This window comes from Eublepharis macularius, chromosome 5 (assembly GCF_028583425.1).
Source record: "Eublepharis macularius isolate TG4126 chromosome 5, MPM_Emac_v1.0, whole genome shotgun sequence".
NCBI classification, from domain to species: domain Eukaryota; kingdom Metazoa; phylum Chordata; class Lepidosauria; order Squamata; family Eublepharidae; genus Eublepharis; species Eublepharis macularius.
In genome coordinates, this window is record NC_072794.1 from 99,892,912 (window position 1) to 99,908,445 (window position 15,534).

Consider the following 15,534-nt stretch of genomic DNA (forward strand, 5'->3'; position numbering starts at 1 on the left):
CCAAAACTAACATTCAAAAACTTGAAAAATTAGTCTTCCCACTTGGCTTCCGAATATATATTTTTAGCAGCAGAAAGCTAAATGTGTGGAATTTTAGGTAGTTTTCATTGCTTTCTTTATTGTATAAATTATACTGTTGCTCTGTTACTCTCATTGTTCAGATGGATCTTAGCGAATGTCTTAAAAATAGGCAATTTTCATTTTTTTCAGTGCATACATCATATTATCACAGTTTCTCTAATTTTGTAATCCAATTTTGTTTTATTGTTATATGTATCAGACTGTTTTATTGTATGCAGCATACTGTTTTTAATGCACACCCTAATATTGTAGTATGATTTTACTGTTAATTGTATGCACTATAATGCTCTGACTACTTTTTAAAATTGTGTAATCTCTCTTGCATCTCATTGAGAAAGGGGATCTACAGATGAAGTGAATATATAAACAGTGAATGTTACCTCTTTGTACATGGACATGTATGGGACTAAAACATCCCTTTGCTTTATTTCTTTCTGTTCTCTTTCTCTCATCTGATAGTGTGTGATAATCATTTACCCACTGATTTCAGAAAAGGAATAGTGTCAAAATGAATAGCAATGAATTCCCAAGTACTCAAATTTGCTGAAAGCATACACAGATGGTATCAAATGCTTGGTTCCAAGGATACCCAGAAACAACTCCTATATACCACTAAATAGTTTAAAGGCAAATTCAGTGGGAAAACAGGGTTGCACTGATCTGTAACTGTTGATCATTGAGTGGTCTTCTGTGCAGGCACACACTGGCACACATTTCTAGAAGACTAGGAACACCCCTCCTCCCTTTGGCACTTTCCTGCCAAAAACATCACATGACCAGGAGGAAGGATGCTATTCCTTCTCTCCATGCTACTGCTGGAGATCACCCAGAAACTAAAGTTCCAGAGAATTCATAGCAGGGCAGGAGGGAGGGATGTGTGCCTGCACAGAAGACCACTTGATGAACAAAAGTTACAGGTAAGTGCAACCCTGTTTTCATCTTCATGGCTTCTGTGCAGTCCCACACTGGGAGAGCAGCTCCTTCACTTACTGAAGGAGGTGGGTGTGAAGTTCTCAAAGTAAGAGACTATGGAGGACCACCTTCCCAACAGATGCTTAGCATCTCATTGTTCACCCAGAGGTGCTTCTAAAGAAGCAAGGAGTGCTCTAAAAGTGTCTCTGCCAAAGTATAAGCAGGAATGCAACAAGGAAAAAACAGGACTCTAGTGGGGAGAACTGTGCAAAGGTAAAGGACGCTGAGCAGTCATGCACACAACAGACTGTGATAGCCTCTACCATCCCACAAAGGAAGGATTGTGTGAGGATACTGCCAGGTGTCTCTTGGAGCCTGAATGACTAATACAATGGATAGCGTTCCAAGACATTAGGGCTGAAAACCAACCCTGGCAAAGAATCCTGGCCGGGGCATTGGACACATTAACATGGTGAAATACTATGAAGGGCGGACATAGGGTAGACCCCATAGTCCTCATTCCATAGGTGGAGGTGCTGTAAACTAAAAATGAAGAACTAGGGGATGCAAAAATTCAACAAGGGGCTACACCCCTTTGAATGACTTTGGAAATCTACTAAGGAGAGGAAAATTTAGCATGTTTGAGTTTCAAACACAGTCAATAGCACAAGAAGCAGGGTCCAAGTCCTGCTATAGCCTCAGTAGGGACTCCTACCCACTTAGAGGTGCAAGATATGGTAGTCAGAAAAAACTGAGACTACTACTGACCAAAACTGCCAAAGTCATCAGCGAGAGTGAAAACATAGCAGATTCATACAAAATAATGAAGCAGGAATGATGGGGCCGAAGGACAAACAGTATGCACCATCAATGAACTCTGTGCTCACAGAACAAAATGTGCCGCAAAACAGCCCAGGGATAAAATATAAAAACAGTTACCTTGCCAGTGGATTAGCAAAGGCATTCCCTGATGACAGTGGTCCTTGGCAGCAAAGGAGCAAACAAAGGGCAGGCCATGGACTATCACAGTGTGTCGCAAGGCCAAATAGCCAATGGCTCCAATCACAGTATCTAGGAGTTGGCACCAGTTAGTTGAGGAAACATTACTGTGAAGCACTGCAATGACATGGAGCACTTGCAGTAAAACAAAAGACAAAGAAAGGTAAGGTGTGTCTAGTACTCTTGGTGAAAGTAGTAGTAGTATAACAAAGTCATTTTGAAGAAGACCAGGAGCCACCTGGAGGCACACCTTCAAAGTAGAGCCCCCACACTGCAAGGGAAGCCCCTGAAATGGCACTAAATCTCAGAGTCACAGCATCACAAGAGTGCCCTGGAAAAACAGAGCACTAAAAGCATGAGAATGGTGCACATATGCTCTGTCTAGGAAAGAAAACAAATTTGGGTATCCCATGAAGTGTGAAACTTAAACTGAAGCCACATTCTGCCAAGGTGACACATACAGGTATATAAGAACACAGAACTGCAATTGTGAAAGTGAAAACACTGAATAATCTTAGTAAAATGAGGATCAACTAAAACTGAAAAGGAAAAAAAACTCTTTTTCAACTAGTAGGACAAAAAAGGAGACTGCCCTGGAAAGAGTCTGTAACCAACCATCAACAGACTAGAGGGAAAAACTATATTGCAGCCTTTTGTCAGATACCCTAGTTATCATGCATTTTATAACATCTAAGTTGCTGGAATTCTGCACTAGCAGTTTGCATCCCCAACAGCAGAGAGATTCTCTGCAGGAAAAGTAGATATATGTATGAATAAGACAGCCAAGCACAACTGTAAAGACAACAATACACAAAATTAAATGACCTGAACCTAAAATAGGCTTTTCCATCTGTCCTCCTTAACAACTAAGGAGCCATTGTGAGAAGGTTCTGACAGGCCACACCTCTGGATTTAGCCCATAGTACTGAAGGGTGTCAGGGAAGCAATCAGGCTGGCACGAAACCACAGCCTTGGAGAAGGGCCATTGTGGGAAGGCTCTAACAGACCATACCTCTGGATTACCCTTGGTAATCAAGGGTGTTAGGGAGGAAGCAGGTCCCTTTAATCAGGCTGACAATTTTCCAGCATCTTGAAGAAGCCTCTCTTGAGCCATAAAAATTAAGGGAAAGGCAGAAACTTTTCTTCTTTAAATATAGTTATATTCTTCACTAGAATGTCTATTGAGGGTTAAGAACTTTTAAAAGAAATAATTCTCCTCAGCCTCAAGATGAGGTGAGGGAAAAGCAGAGAACAGCAATGGAGAACCTTTCTGCAGCAGCAAAAAGAGAATAGCACCCCTCCTCCTGGTCATGTGATGTTTTTGGTGGGAAAGTGCCAAAGGGAGGAGGGATACCCCTAGTATTATAGAAAGCTCTGGAAATCTTCTCCGTGGCTGGCCTGCACAGTCCCAATGTCTGCCTGCACAGAAGCCACGAAGATGAACCATAGTGTTCTAAGTGAGAGAACATTTAGAAGTCAAATCTTTTGTTCTGTGAAAGACCTGCTGGTTACTTGACCCATGACCAACTATTATATAAATATTTCAAAGTGAGAAAGTTACATTTAAAAAAAGAAAAGAAAAGAAACTAGCTATTTATGGAACTTTTGTGAGAATGGAAAAGTTAAAAAAATAGAAAGTTTTATCAAGGTGTAGAAATTTTTTCCAGTGCATACAGTCCCTAAGTATCTAGGCTCTTCCAAAATAGTTAAGTTCATCTCTATAAATCCACATCTGCATTCTTTCAAATAGACCTTAAGGTAATTTTTCTGCCCTCATTCCCAGTTAGATCAGGAGCATGAGAAATAGAAAATTGGAGTCACCTATGAATACTTATACATCCTCAGGAAACACTAATTATATGGAAGATTTTTCAACAGGAAACTTACAGTACAATCCTATGCAGAGTTATTCCAGTCTCAGCCCATTGATTTTGATGGGCTTAGACTGGAGTAACTCTGCATAGGATTGCACTGTTAATTAGATATTATTACTAGAATGCAACAGAATACAAATCTCCAAAACAGAGTTTAGTAGAGAACAGAAATACTGATACACTGTTAACACTCCAATAACACAGTAAAATATTGATGATTTCAACAAGTAGTTCCAAATAATTTTAAATGGATACTACATAGATCTCTCACATATGACTAGACAGAAAAAGAAATATCTGGTCTAGGAACATCTTTTACTTTATCTGATTCTTTAGAGAGCTAAGGCAAAGTTCAGCCTTCAGATTTTCACTTGGTAAACTGCATGTAAATTGACTGATTGGAAGCTGGAAGAAAAGTCAGGCTGAGAAAAAGCTGTCTATATAAAATACAAGCCACTCCCTTAATTCCTCCCTCCCCTCACTTCCTTCCACTCACTACTGAAGGAATCAGGTTGAAAATGAAGTTCCACAAACCAGGCAATTTGTGGTTACATTCAGTTGCTCCAGCAGTAATGTGAAATGGGAGAGTGAGAAGACCTTGAAATAGTACAAATAGCAGGATGCGTGGAAAATATGTGTAAGGCAACCTTAGAAGAAGTATTCCAGCTGGTTCTGAGAATACAACTTAATAGTAAGCTGCCTGTAAATCAGGCTAAAACTGCATAAAGCTGTCACTTGGAAATACTCCTGGGCAGATGAAAAGATACTGATTGAATTTTTGGATCAAGAACAAGGAAAATTCTTCCTGCTTCAAGAAGAGATTGGAGTATAATCAAATAATTTCAATGGCACCTGTAATATGCAAAGTGATCTGCAGTCTTGGTTAAACTCATCCAAAAAGTCAGTCTGTAAAAGATGGACAATTATTCTTCTCATTGTAAGATGAGGAAAATGGAATCTGAATGACAGTAGCTTACTTAAATCACACATTGGGAAAAACTGGCAGATGCCAATGGCTGGGGAAAAGCTACTCTGTTCTTTAAAGCTCCTTGTATACTGACCACAGCCTCCCAACTCTGTTCCTGCAAACTTTCATGCAGTCCTAAGAGTTATATTCTTTTAAACTCATTGACCTCAACTGACTTAGCGGGGTGTGACTCTGTTTAGGATTGCACTGTCAATTCTTCCATAGACATTTTCTTGAGCCTCTCACATCTCCCTCTTTTAGCAGCTCAGTTTCTGCTAATCAGGTCCCAGTTGTACTAAATTAACCCCCATATTTTGTAATGAAAGAACACTATTTCCATGTTTTCTGAATTCAGATTTTGGATTCTTTTAAGTGAGTCGCTTTAGGTTCACCAAGTTAGCTACAGAAACATCAATGCTGATAATACAATCTGGCAATACATTTGGAAAAAGTACAAGGCTCAGTGGAAGAGACTGGGGGAAATGGGCAAAAAATCATTAGATAGCAAGAACTTCTGGGCATTTCTAGATTTACCCATAATCACAAAAAGGGAACCAATTCATTAGGAGAAGAAAGAACTGGTTGTACATAAACATGTACACATAGATATACCTATGTCTTTTACGTGCAATATGTGCATCATCAGTTCCATTTTACCAGAATCTGGTAGAATTTTCTTTTTTTTAATTTTTTTATTGGATTAGAATATATAATCATTCAATACAAACATTCCCCCTTTGTAAATATCTACTTCTAACCCCCTCCCTTTCCTCCCCCCTTTTGTTTGACTTCCAACAGTTTTCCAACCCTTTGTCTATCTTATTACTTACTTACTTATTACCTCATATAATCTATTAAACATACACTTACAGAGCAATCCTAAGAAGAGTTACACCGGTCTAAGCCCATTGAAATCAATGGGCTTAGACTGGTGTAACTCTGCTTAGGATTGCACCGTTAAACTCTCTTCTAAGCTTGTTATTTTTTTATAACACAGAATTACCTTTAACCCCTCCTTTACTAAATTCTATATTCTGAATAACACATTGCTAGCATATATTAATAATCTTTATATTATTAGTATAACATTTTATCCATTTTCTATTCCCTTACTTAATCTCTTTACTCTCCCCCATATAAGTTAATCAATTTAACTTATGTTCTATATATTTCTTTAAACATTTCTTATTCTCAATCAATTTTAATTATATGAAATATCTGTTATACTAAAAACTTGACTACATTAAAAATACCTAGCTAGCATACTCATATATATTCATAATATATATTCATGATAATACATCTGTTATTTAATACTGTGAATAATAAAACAGAATTTTCATCTTAACCCTAATAATAGCTTAGAATTTAATAATTAAATCCCCCTTTCCCAGTAAAGCCGCTTCTCTCTTCTTTTATAAAGTCTCAGTAATTCTCGAACTGCCACAGTTTCCCTTCCACATCCCATTTTTTCTCCAAGTATTGCTTCAGTTTCCCCCAATCCGTATTAAACTGTCCTGGATCAAGGTCTCTAAGCTTCCTTGTCATTTTGTCCATCTCAGCCATGTACAGCAATTTGTAAATCCAATCTTCAATAGTTGGTACTTCTTGCAATTTCCACTTCTGCGCGTATAAAAGTCTAGCCGCTGTTGTCATATAAAATAACAATGTTCTGTGTTGTGCTGGAATATCTTCCATTCCCAAGTTCAGTAGCAGCAATTCTGGTTTTCTATTAACTTGAAACTGTAAAATCTCATTAATCACTTCTATTATTCCTCCCCAGTATTGCTTAGCTACCTCGCAAGTCCACCACATGTGATACAAAGATCCTTCATGCTTTTTACATTTCCAGCATTTATTTGACATATTAGTATTTCCTAGCGCAATTTTCTTTGGTGTCAGGTACCAACGATATATCATTTTATAAACGTTCTCTTTAATATTTGTACATGTCGTGATCTTCAAAGTCGTTTCCCACAGGTATTCCCACGCCTCCATTGTTATCTCTTTATGAAAATTTATCGCCCACTTCACCATTTGAACTTTAACTGTCTCATCTTCTGTATACCATTTTAAAAGTACTTTATAGATCTTTGAAATTTCTTTTTTACCCTCTTGAAAAATTACCTCTTCTAATTCTGAATTCTCCATTTTTAGTCCTCCTTTCGTACAATCCGAATTATAAAGATCTCTTATCTGTCTATATTGAAACCATCCATAACTTGAGGACAACTCCTCTTCCGTCTTTATTCTCAATTTAGAGGATTCCAATAATGTTATCTCCTTGTATGTTAAACACTGTTGTTCATTTTCGACAGTTCTTGGATCTATTACCTCGAATGGAACCACCCACAGAGGAATTCCGTCCTTCAGGTAGTTTTTGTACTTCTTCCAGACAGTAAAAAGGTTTCTCCGAATATAATGGTGTAAGAACATAGAGTCAGCTTTTACTTTATCATACTACAGGTATGCATGCCATCCGAATATTTTTTTATATCCCTCCAGAGCCAATAGCTTGCAATCCTTCAACGTCATCCACTCTTTTATCCAAGTCAGGCAGATTGCTTCATAATATAATCTTAAATTGGGCAGCTGCATTCCACCTCTCTCTTTAGCATCCTGTAATACTTTCATTTTCACCCGAGGTTTCTTGCCTGCCCACACAAAGTCCGATATTTTCCTTTGCCATTTTTCAAATTGTTTAGAGTCACGAATAATTGGGATTGTTTGTAACAGGAACATCACTCTCAGCATTACATTAATCTTTACTGCTGCAATTCTTCCCAACCACGACAGATTCAACCTATTCCATTTAATCAAATCTTGCTCTATTTGAGTCCACAATTTCTCATAGTTATTCTTGAATAAGTCTATATCCTTCGCGGTCAGTTCGACTCCCAAATATTTTACCTTATTCGTTACTTCACAATCTGTTATTTCCTCTAGTTCCTGCTGTTTCTGTTTAGTCATATTCTTACATAATATCTTTGACTTCTTTTTATTTACATAAAATCCAGCCAAATCTCTGAATTCCCTAATTTTCTCCATTACTTTTGGCATATTCTCAATAGGATCATCCACAATTAACATTATATCGTCCGCAAATGCTCTGATCTTGTAGGAAAACTCTCTTATTTTTATTCCTCGGATTGCATCATCCTCTCGAATTTGAATCATCAATATTTCCAAAACTAAAATAAACAACAATGGAGACAGCGGGCAACCCTGTCTAGTACCTTTACCTATTGTCAATTTCTTAGTTACATCTTCATTCACCACAATTGCTGCACTCTGGTCCCTATAGATTTCTTTCACTGCACGAATGAACTTTTCTCCCATTTGCAGCTTCTCCATCGTGGCAAACATAAAGTCCCAGTTCAAATTATCAAATGCTTTCTCAGTGTCCATGAAGAAGAAACCAACTTCTCTATCACAACGTTTGTCATAATATTCAATAGCATTTATAACTGTCCTTAAGTTGTCCTTAATTTGTCTGTTTGGCAGAAATCCAGCTTGCTCCTCTGCAATAAATTCAGACATCCATCCCTTTATTCTCTCAGCCAAAATCTTCGCAAAGATTTCGTAGTCATTATTCAGCAACGAAATTGGTCTATAGTTTTTGACACTAGTCAAGTCTTGTCCCTCTTTGGGAATCAGTGATATATTAGCTTCGCTCCAAGTAGCTGGAGTCCTTTGATCTCGCATGACTCCATTGATCACCTCTTTCAGAAAGGGCGCCAGCTCATTTGCCAGTACTTTATAAAATTTAGCTGTAAGTCCATCCGGACCTGGCGCCTTTCCTAATTTTGTCGACCGTATTGCCTCTTTTATTTCTTCTTCCGTCACTTCTCTATTCAATTTATCTCTCCATCCTTCAGAAATTGCAGGGAGCTTCATCTTTCCCAAATAGCTCATTATTAAATCTTTATTAACTTCTTTTTTTTATACAACTTTGCATAAAATTTAAAAAAGGCTCTACTAATGGCTGTCTGTTCCAAATGTGTTTTGTTCTCCTCACAAATTTTATTTATGGTTCTTTTCTCCTTTCTTTTTTTTAATTGCCATGCCAGATATTTCCCAGGTTTATTTGCACCCTCAAACGACTTTTGGTTCATTCTCTTAAGATTCCATTCCATTTCTTTATTATTCATTGCCGTTCTTGAAGGATTTTAATATCCTGATATAACTTCTTTTTTCCTGGTCTCTTCTTTAATTGAGTCTCTTTGGCTTTTATTTTTTCCATAATCTCCAATCTCTTCTCCTCTCTTTTCTTCCTAGCTCTAGCATTTAAGTCCATTAGTATGCCTCTAGTCACTGCCTTATAAGTGTCCCATACCTTATTTGTTGATACTTCGTTGTTCATGTTGTATTGTATAAAAAACTTAGTCTCTCTTCGCAACAATTCCATATTTGCCTCTTCTTGCAATATATCTTCGTTTACTCTCCAACCTCTTCTTTTTATTCTTTTCCCAAACCTCCACATGATTGGATTATGATCTGAGCCTACCATAGGCATTATTTCCACGTCCTTAGTCCAAAGCACTAGGTCTTTGGGGGCCCAGATCATATCAGTTCATGACAAAGTGGAGTGTCTTGCAGAATAAAATGTAAATTGTCTACTTTTAGGATTCTGTCTCCTCCATACATCTTCCAAAGTTTCTTGTTCTTTTATTGCAAAAAAAGACTTTGGTAATAGTCCTCTTTTCTTTTGTGCAGTAGCAGATTTCTTGTCTTCATCCAAGTTAGTAACGCCATTGAAGTCTCCAGCTAAGATCATCTGATTATAAGTCAATCCATCTAGTTGTTTACTCAGCTCATCAAAAAAACTTTCTTTTGCTCCATTAGGTGCATATATTCCAATCACCAACAGTTTCTTTAAATTCTATATAATTTCCACTGCTAGATATCTAGCTTCGACATCACACATCACTAATTTTGGCTGCAATTCCTCTTTTATATACAACACCACCCCTTTTTTCTTCTTTTTTGAAGCAGCCACAAATTCACTTCCCAATTTTGCAGATTTTAAATATTTTACGTCCTGCTTTTTAATATGAGTTTCTTGCAAACAAACAATGTCACATTTTTGTTTTAATAGCCAATGGAAAATATTTTTCCTCTTACTAGGCGAATTAAGTCTGTTTACATTCCACGATAAAATTTTACACTCCATATTCATGATCTTGCTGTTGGTAAGTCCTTTTCATTGTCCCTAATAAACTTTTCCATCTCCAGTTCGAATCTGATGCGCTTTTTGACACCACCAAATTCAAAGGACACTCCCTCAGGCATTTCCCATCTGTATCTTATTTTCATATCCTTCAGAATCTGGACTAGGTTTTTATATTTTTTCCGGTCTAGCAGCACCGATCTGGGCAATTCCTTCATAATAATAACAGTCTTGCCGTCGACTTCTAATGGATCCTGAAACTGTTTACTCACAATCAATTCTCTTATGTTTCTGGTCGTAAACTGCACAATTACATCTCTTGGCAATTTCCTCTGGGTCGCAAATCTTGAGTTTATTCTGTAAACCACGTCTAGGATAGCCGCAACTTCCCCCTCCTCTTTCCCCAAGTATTCAGTCAACACTTCTATAATCTGTTCTTGGGCAGTCTTTCCTTCAGTTTCCGGCAAGCCACGAATCCTTAACTGCTTCTCCATGTGTTTACTTTCCGCAACTGCCATTCTACCTCTCATCGCCCTCATCTCAGTTCGTTGCGTGGCTGCTAAAGTATCCACCGCGTTTTCTACTACATTAACTCTTTGCTGCGTGGCTTGCAAGTCATTTTGTATCTTTTCCATACCTTTCGTCACTTCCGCCAATTCTTTTCTAAGTGTCTCTTTAAACTCTTTCGCCATCTCTGGTATCATGTCTTTAAGCTCCTTAATTCCTTCTGAAACTTTTTTATCTAAACTTTCAATTGCCGCCTGCCATTCCTTTTTCGACATCGTGGGGCTAGCTTTGCCTCGCTCCCACGTGTCCGCCCTTTTCCTCAACTCTGTGGCGGTTTACTTTCTATACTTTTACTTTTAAAAGTCCCAAAATCACTTTGTTTCTTAAAAAAGACCAATTACAGAGTCCAAAATGTCGGGCGTCTTTTCTCTATGGTTCCTCTATGATTATTCCCCCTTTATTTGTAATCCAAGATGGCCTACTTCCTGTTCCGCTGAAGCCGCGACCCTTCCCCTTTCCGAAATGGCGTTCTTCTACCTCCTGTAACGTGGAGACGGCCGCTTCTCTCCAGCTTCTCTATCGTTGTGACGTACTTCCTGTTCCTTAGCCACACACAGCAGTTCTCGCGATGTTAAAACTTTCTCACAGTCCACTATCTCTTTGTCACCGCAGGTATGTAAAACAATAGTCAAATTTCTTTAATAACTTCGTTATACTTAGTCCTTCTTTAAAAAATTTTCTTGCCGGGATTTCCCCTCCTTGTACTCAGTCTGTCGCAGTTTTAAAATTAACTTTAATACTTCGTTTGTTAAGTTAATCTGTCCTGTTTCAAGAGATAGTGATCTTTACTTTCTTAGTCGATTTCTCGGGTTGTAATCACTGTTCCAATCTTCCATTCACATCAGTTCCCTTTACCCCTGTTTGAAGCTTGGGCATGTAGGTCTTGTGCCAACCGAATTGGCTCCGGAGCTACTGCAGAGATCTTGGCAAAACCTGTCTTCGGGTGGGACCTCAAGGGACAGGAGAGAGTCCGTTGCGCAGGACCCCCCCTCGCCCGAGATCAGCGCGCCCTGAGGTTCTTGAGCGTACTAAGCCTGCTCTCCGCCTGAGAGCAGTTGGCTGCGGGCGATTTCGGCCCCTCCAGCCCTCAAAACAGCAGCCCGGACAGCTCAGCTTTAAGAGCTGCGTTAGACCTCCATGGATCCCAAACCGGAAGTCAGAATCTGGTAGAATTTTCCATATCAATCTTGTCACCAGCTTTGCTTCCCACAGCTATAAAAAGCTGAGTTTAGGAGAGAGGCTGTCAGTGAGATCTAGTTGCCAGAGTAAACTGAAACAATGGAGAATTTTGTTGTCTTACCAACACACTTTGGAGGAAGCAGTAACAAGTTAATACATTTGTTGAAAGATAATCAGTTAATTTATTTTGAAAAGCCAGGAACTGAACAGACTGCAGTATCACTATAAAATAAAAGCTCTGAAGCTGTGAAAATCTATTTCATAAATACTAAGGTTTGGAACAAGGGCACATTCCTAGCTCATCCTTTACTTAAATCACAAAGAACATGTAGGTAAGCTAGCCTTGGCTAGCAACTAACAGGTGCCTTCAGCCTCCCAGAAGTACACACTCACCTGTCAAGGGCTGGAGTAAGGCGGTAGTCTTTGGTTACTGACAGGATGGCTTTGATCAAATTATCTGTATAGAAAAGAAATAATGTTAGAAAGGTTAAATCCATTTTGCATTTTTTTTCACATAGTAACAAGAGGCTGGGCAAAATCATCCAGGGACCAAAGAAAACTACAAAGAAGTTTGTATGAACAGGTTTAAGAAATGTAAAAAACATATATTAGGAAAATGATTGCCAACGTTAACATATCATGTCTCAGGAATATGTCACAGCACCTTTTTGCAGCAGAAAAAAAAGCCCCCATGCCTAAACCAAATTGTCTTTCCTAATGATCTGAAATACATGACTCAAAAAAGAAGTTCTGCAGTTTGTTCCTCAGTCAGGAGGAAACAGCTTGTATTACTCAAACAAGCTAAAAGTCTCTGTAGTCATGGCCAACCCTTCTAGCCAATGTGCCACAAATCATCTTCATCTTATTAGATACTGCAACTCTAATGCAACCTACAGCCTATATGCAGCCTCCGTGCCAGTATGCCCCCCTCCTACTGAGCCAGTAGTAGACAGCAGCATGGCATAAGAAAGTAACAAAGAAATGTAGATATCTCATCCTACACCATAGGGCCAAGGGCACTCCTTTCAAAACTGCAACAAAAATGCTTTCTACAATCTCAGCCTAGCCTGGAAGATGGCCCCCTACCACGACATTGCCAACGTGGCCACCTGGATCCAATGCCATGTTAACACTGACTACTGTAATGCACTGTACATAGGTCTCCCCTCTAAGTTAACTTGGAGGGTCCAGTTGATACTGAACGCTGTAGTTCATTTATTATCAGGAGGAGCTAGGAGAAGCATGGATATTACTCCCATTTTGCAGTCAGTCTACTGGCTGCCTATCAGCTACTGGCTCAATTCAAGGGATTGGATATTCCATACAAAGCTTTTCATGGCCTTGGTGTGCATCACCAAGACCTGGGTGAGGGATGGTGAAATGGTCACCTTGAAAGAACTCCCCCCACCCCGGGTTCTCGGTCCTTCATCAGTCCCAGATGGATGGTCGGGAGTGTGTGTGGCTATACTCATTCAAGAATCTTTCTCCTTCAGGCCACTCCCTGCACCAAAGATCTCTGTTATTGTGTTGGCCTGACATGGGGCTCTGAGGAGAATTTGGCTATCTGGTTGTTGTGGATTTTCCGGGCTGTATAGCCGTGGTCTTGACATTGTAGTTCCTGACGTTTCGCCAGCAGCTGTGGCTGTGTGCTGGCGATACGTCAGGAACTACAATGCCAAGGCCACGGCTATACAGCCCGGAAAATCCACAACAACCATCACTCTCCGGCCGTGAAAGCCTTCGACAATATATTTGGCTATCTGTCTGGTGTACCGACTGCCTAGCACACCAGCAGCTACCTTGTCAAACCTGTTTGTCGTGTGCCAGGCTAGCCCAAGTAGAATAGTCAAAGTCCAGTCCAGAGTCAGAGCACAAGTCCAAAGTTCAAGAGCCAAGTCTGTAGATCAGTACTGGTAAAGTCAGGTCCAGATGCAAGCAGTCCAAACGCTACAAGAGCAAGGCAAGGTTCAAGGGAGTGGTCACAGCAGTAGCAGAAATTCAACTCATTGCTTCCACATCTAGCAGTTCTTCTAGACTGGCTTTTATAGCCAGGTGTGGTTTGCAGCCAGCTGCTTGGGCTCTATCCTGATGCTACTCATCATCACTATCAACAAGCAGCTGGCAACGTCCCAGGAGGCGAGCACTGCGCCTTCTCTCCTGCAGCTCCACTCTCTGCCTCTGTCTGCGGTGTTCTTTGGGTGTGGGTGAACCTGGGGGGGGGGGTGGAAGCCCCTGGCTGGGCTTCCCTGTGGTGTTGGACATCCCTGGTTGGGCTTCACCAGTGATGTAGTAGCTGGAGGGTGCTGGTAGCTCTGCCTCAGCTGCTGGCTGTGGACTCTGATTAGCCAGCAGCTGTTCTTCCTGATCAACAGCATTGGCTGAGTCAGGGCTTGTTACATGAAGCTCCTCTTATCCTGAGGAGCCAGGGCTGGCTACACGAGGCTCCTCTCCTCCTGAGGAGTCCTCACTTTCACTGAGCCCAGACTGGTCGCCCTCATGGATGATCTCCGTAGGCCTCTGGTGCTGCTGGTTCTGATAGATCTCTCAGCAGCATTTGACATGCTTGACTATGAACTGTTGGCCCATTGCCTTGCTGATGTGGGGATTCAAGGGACTGCCTTGCAGTGGTTTGTCTCTTTTCTCCATGGTCAGGGACTGAGGGTGGCGCTGAGGGAGAGGTTATCAGCACACCAACTATTGGTGCATGGCATCCCGCAAGGGGCGATACTCTCCCTTTTATATTGTCGAAGGCTTTCATGGCTGGAGAACGATGGTTGTTGTGGATTTTCCGGGCTGTATCGCCGTGGTCTTGGCATTGTAGTTCCTGACGTTTCGCCAGCAGCTGTGACTGGCATCTTCAGAGGTGTAGCACTGAAAGACAGTTCTCTCAGTGTCAAACTGTGGAGAAGATGTTAGCAGGTAATTTATATCTACTCAGGAAGGTGGGTTTGGGTTGCATCATCCTGTAAGAGTTTCCCAGGGTGTGGAATGCTAATGGAATGCTAATGCTTTACTGTATCCTGAGGAGGTTCTTTTGCATATGGATTGGTGCTTGATATGCTAATCTTGGCCGAATCCACACTACATAAATTTTCCCGCAGTTTTACAACTTTTTTTGCGCAAATCTCAGTGCTGTTCACGCTATCTGTTTTCCGTTCCACAGTTCTCTCGCTTCTCTTTCGGTTTGGTTTTCATCGCCAGTTACAGGTCTATTGCGGGAGTTGCATGGTAGACGTGAATGCCTAGAAGCGGTTTTCAAGCGCCTTTTCTTGAAACCACACCCACTTCTGTTTCTTTACCCTGAATAGGAAACCCGTTCCTAACGCGTCAATTGGCTTATTGTCCCCACAAATGCTCCGTACTCCATGAACTCTGGGCTTTCATAGCTTACTTTGTTCTATTGAAAACATTATTTTGATGTTGCCAGAATAAAACCTCATTGCTGGGGAAAGCGGTCTGGAGAATTCAATCTTCAGTGGCGCAATGCGGACCACCACACTTTTTTTCCTTTTTTTTTTTTAAATCTGATTAATGTAATATTGAAATTCCGCTAAATATTCTTGCGCAATTCAGAATATAACGGAACACACAGGCACTTAAGATTCCCTTTTTCCGTGGCCACCGCCACTTCCTAAATATTTTCATAATTACTGAAATTTTAAATCGGATATCTTTTTGCATAGATCCCAATTTGGTTTTCGGATGCAATCTTGAAAGTTAGATAGATGCACTGAGGAGCTGTTGCACTGTTGTGGCTTCAATGAATCCTACCAGCCACTACCACC

General features: G+C 40.3%; 1 protein-coding gene across 4 annotated transcripts in view; it reads right to left on the reverse strand.

Annotated features, from left to right (window-relative positions):
* ST3GAL3 (ST3 beta-galactoside alpha-2,3-sialyltransferase 3) overlaps positions 1–15,534 on the reverse strand; it is a 459,765-nt gene that overhangs the window by 170,486 nt on the left and 273,745 nt on the right. For all 4 annotated transcript variants that reach the window (XM_054979381.1, XM_054979379.1, XM_054979380.1 and 1 more), the window contains one exon: positions 12,143–12,206. In XM_054979381.1, the coding sequence (XP_054835356.1) occupies positions 12,143–12,206 (64 nt within the window). The remainder of the gene's footprint in view (positions 1–12,142; positions 12,207–15,534) is intronic.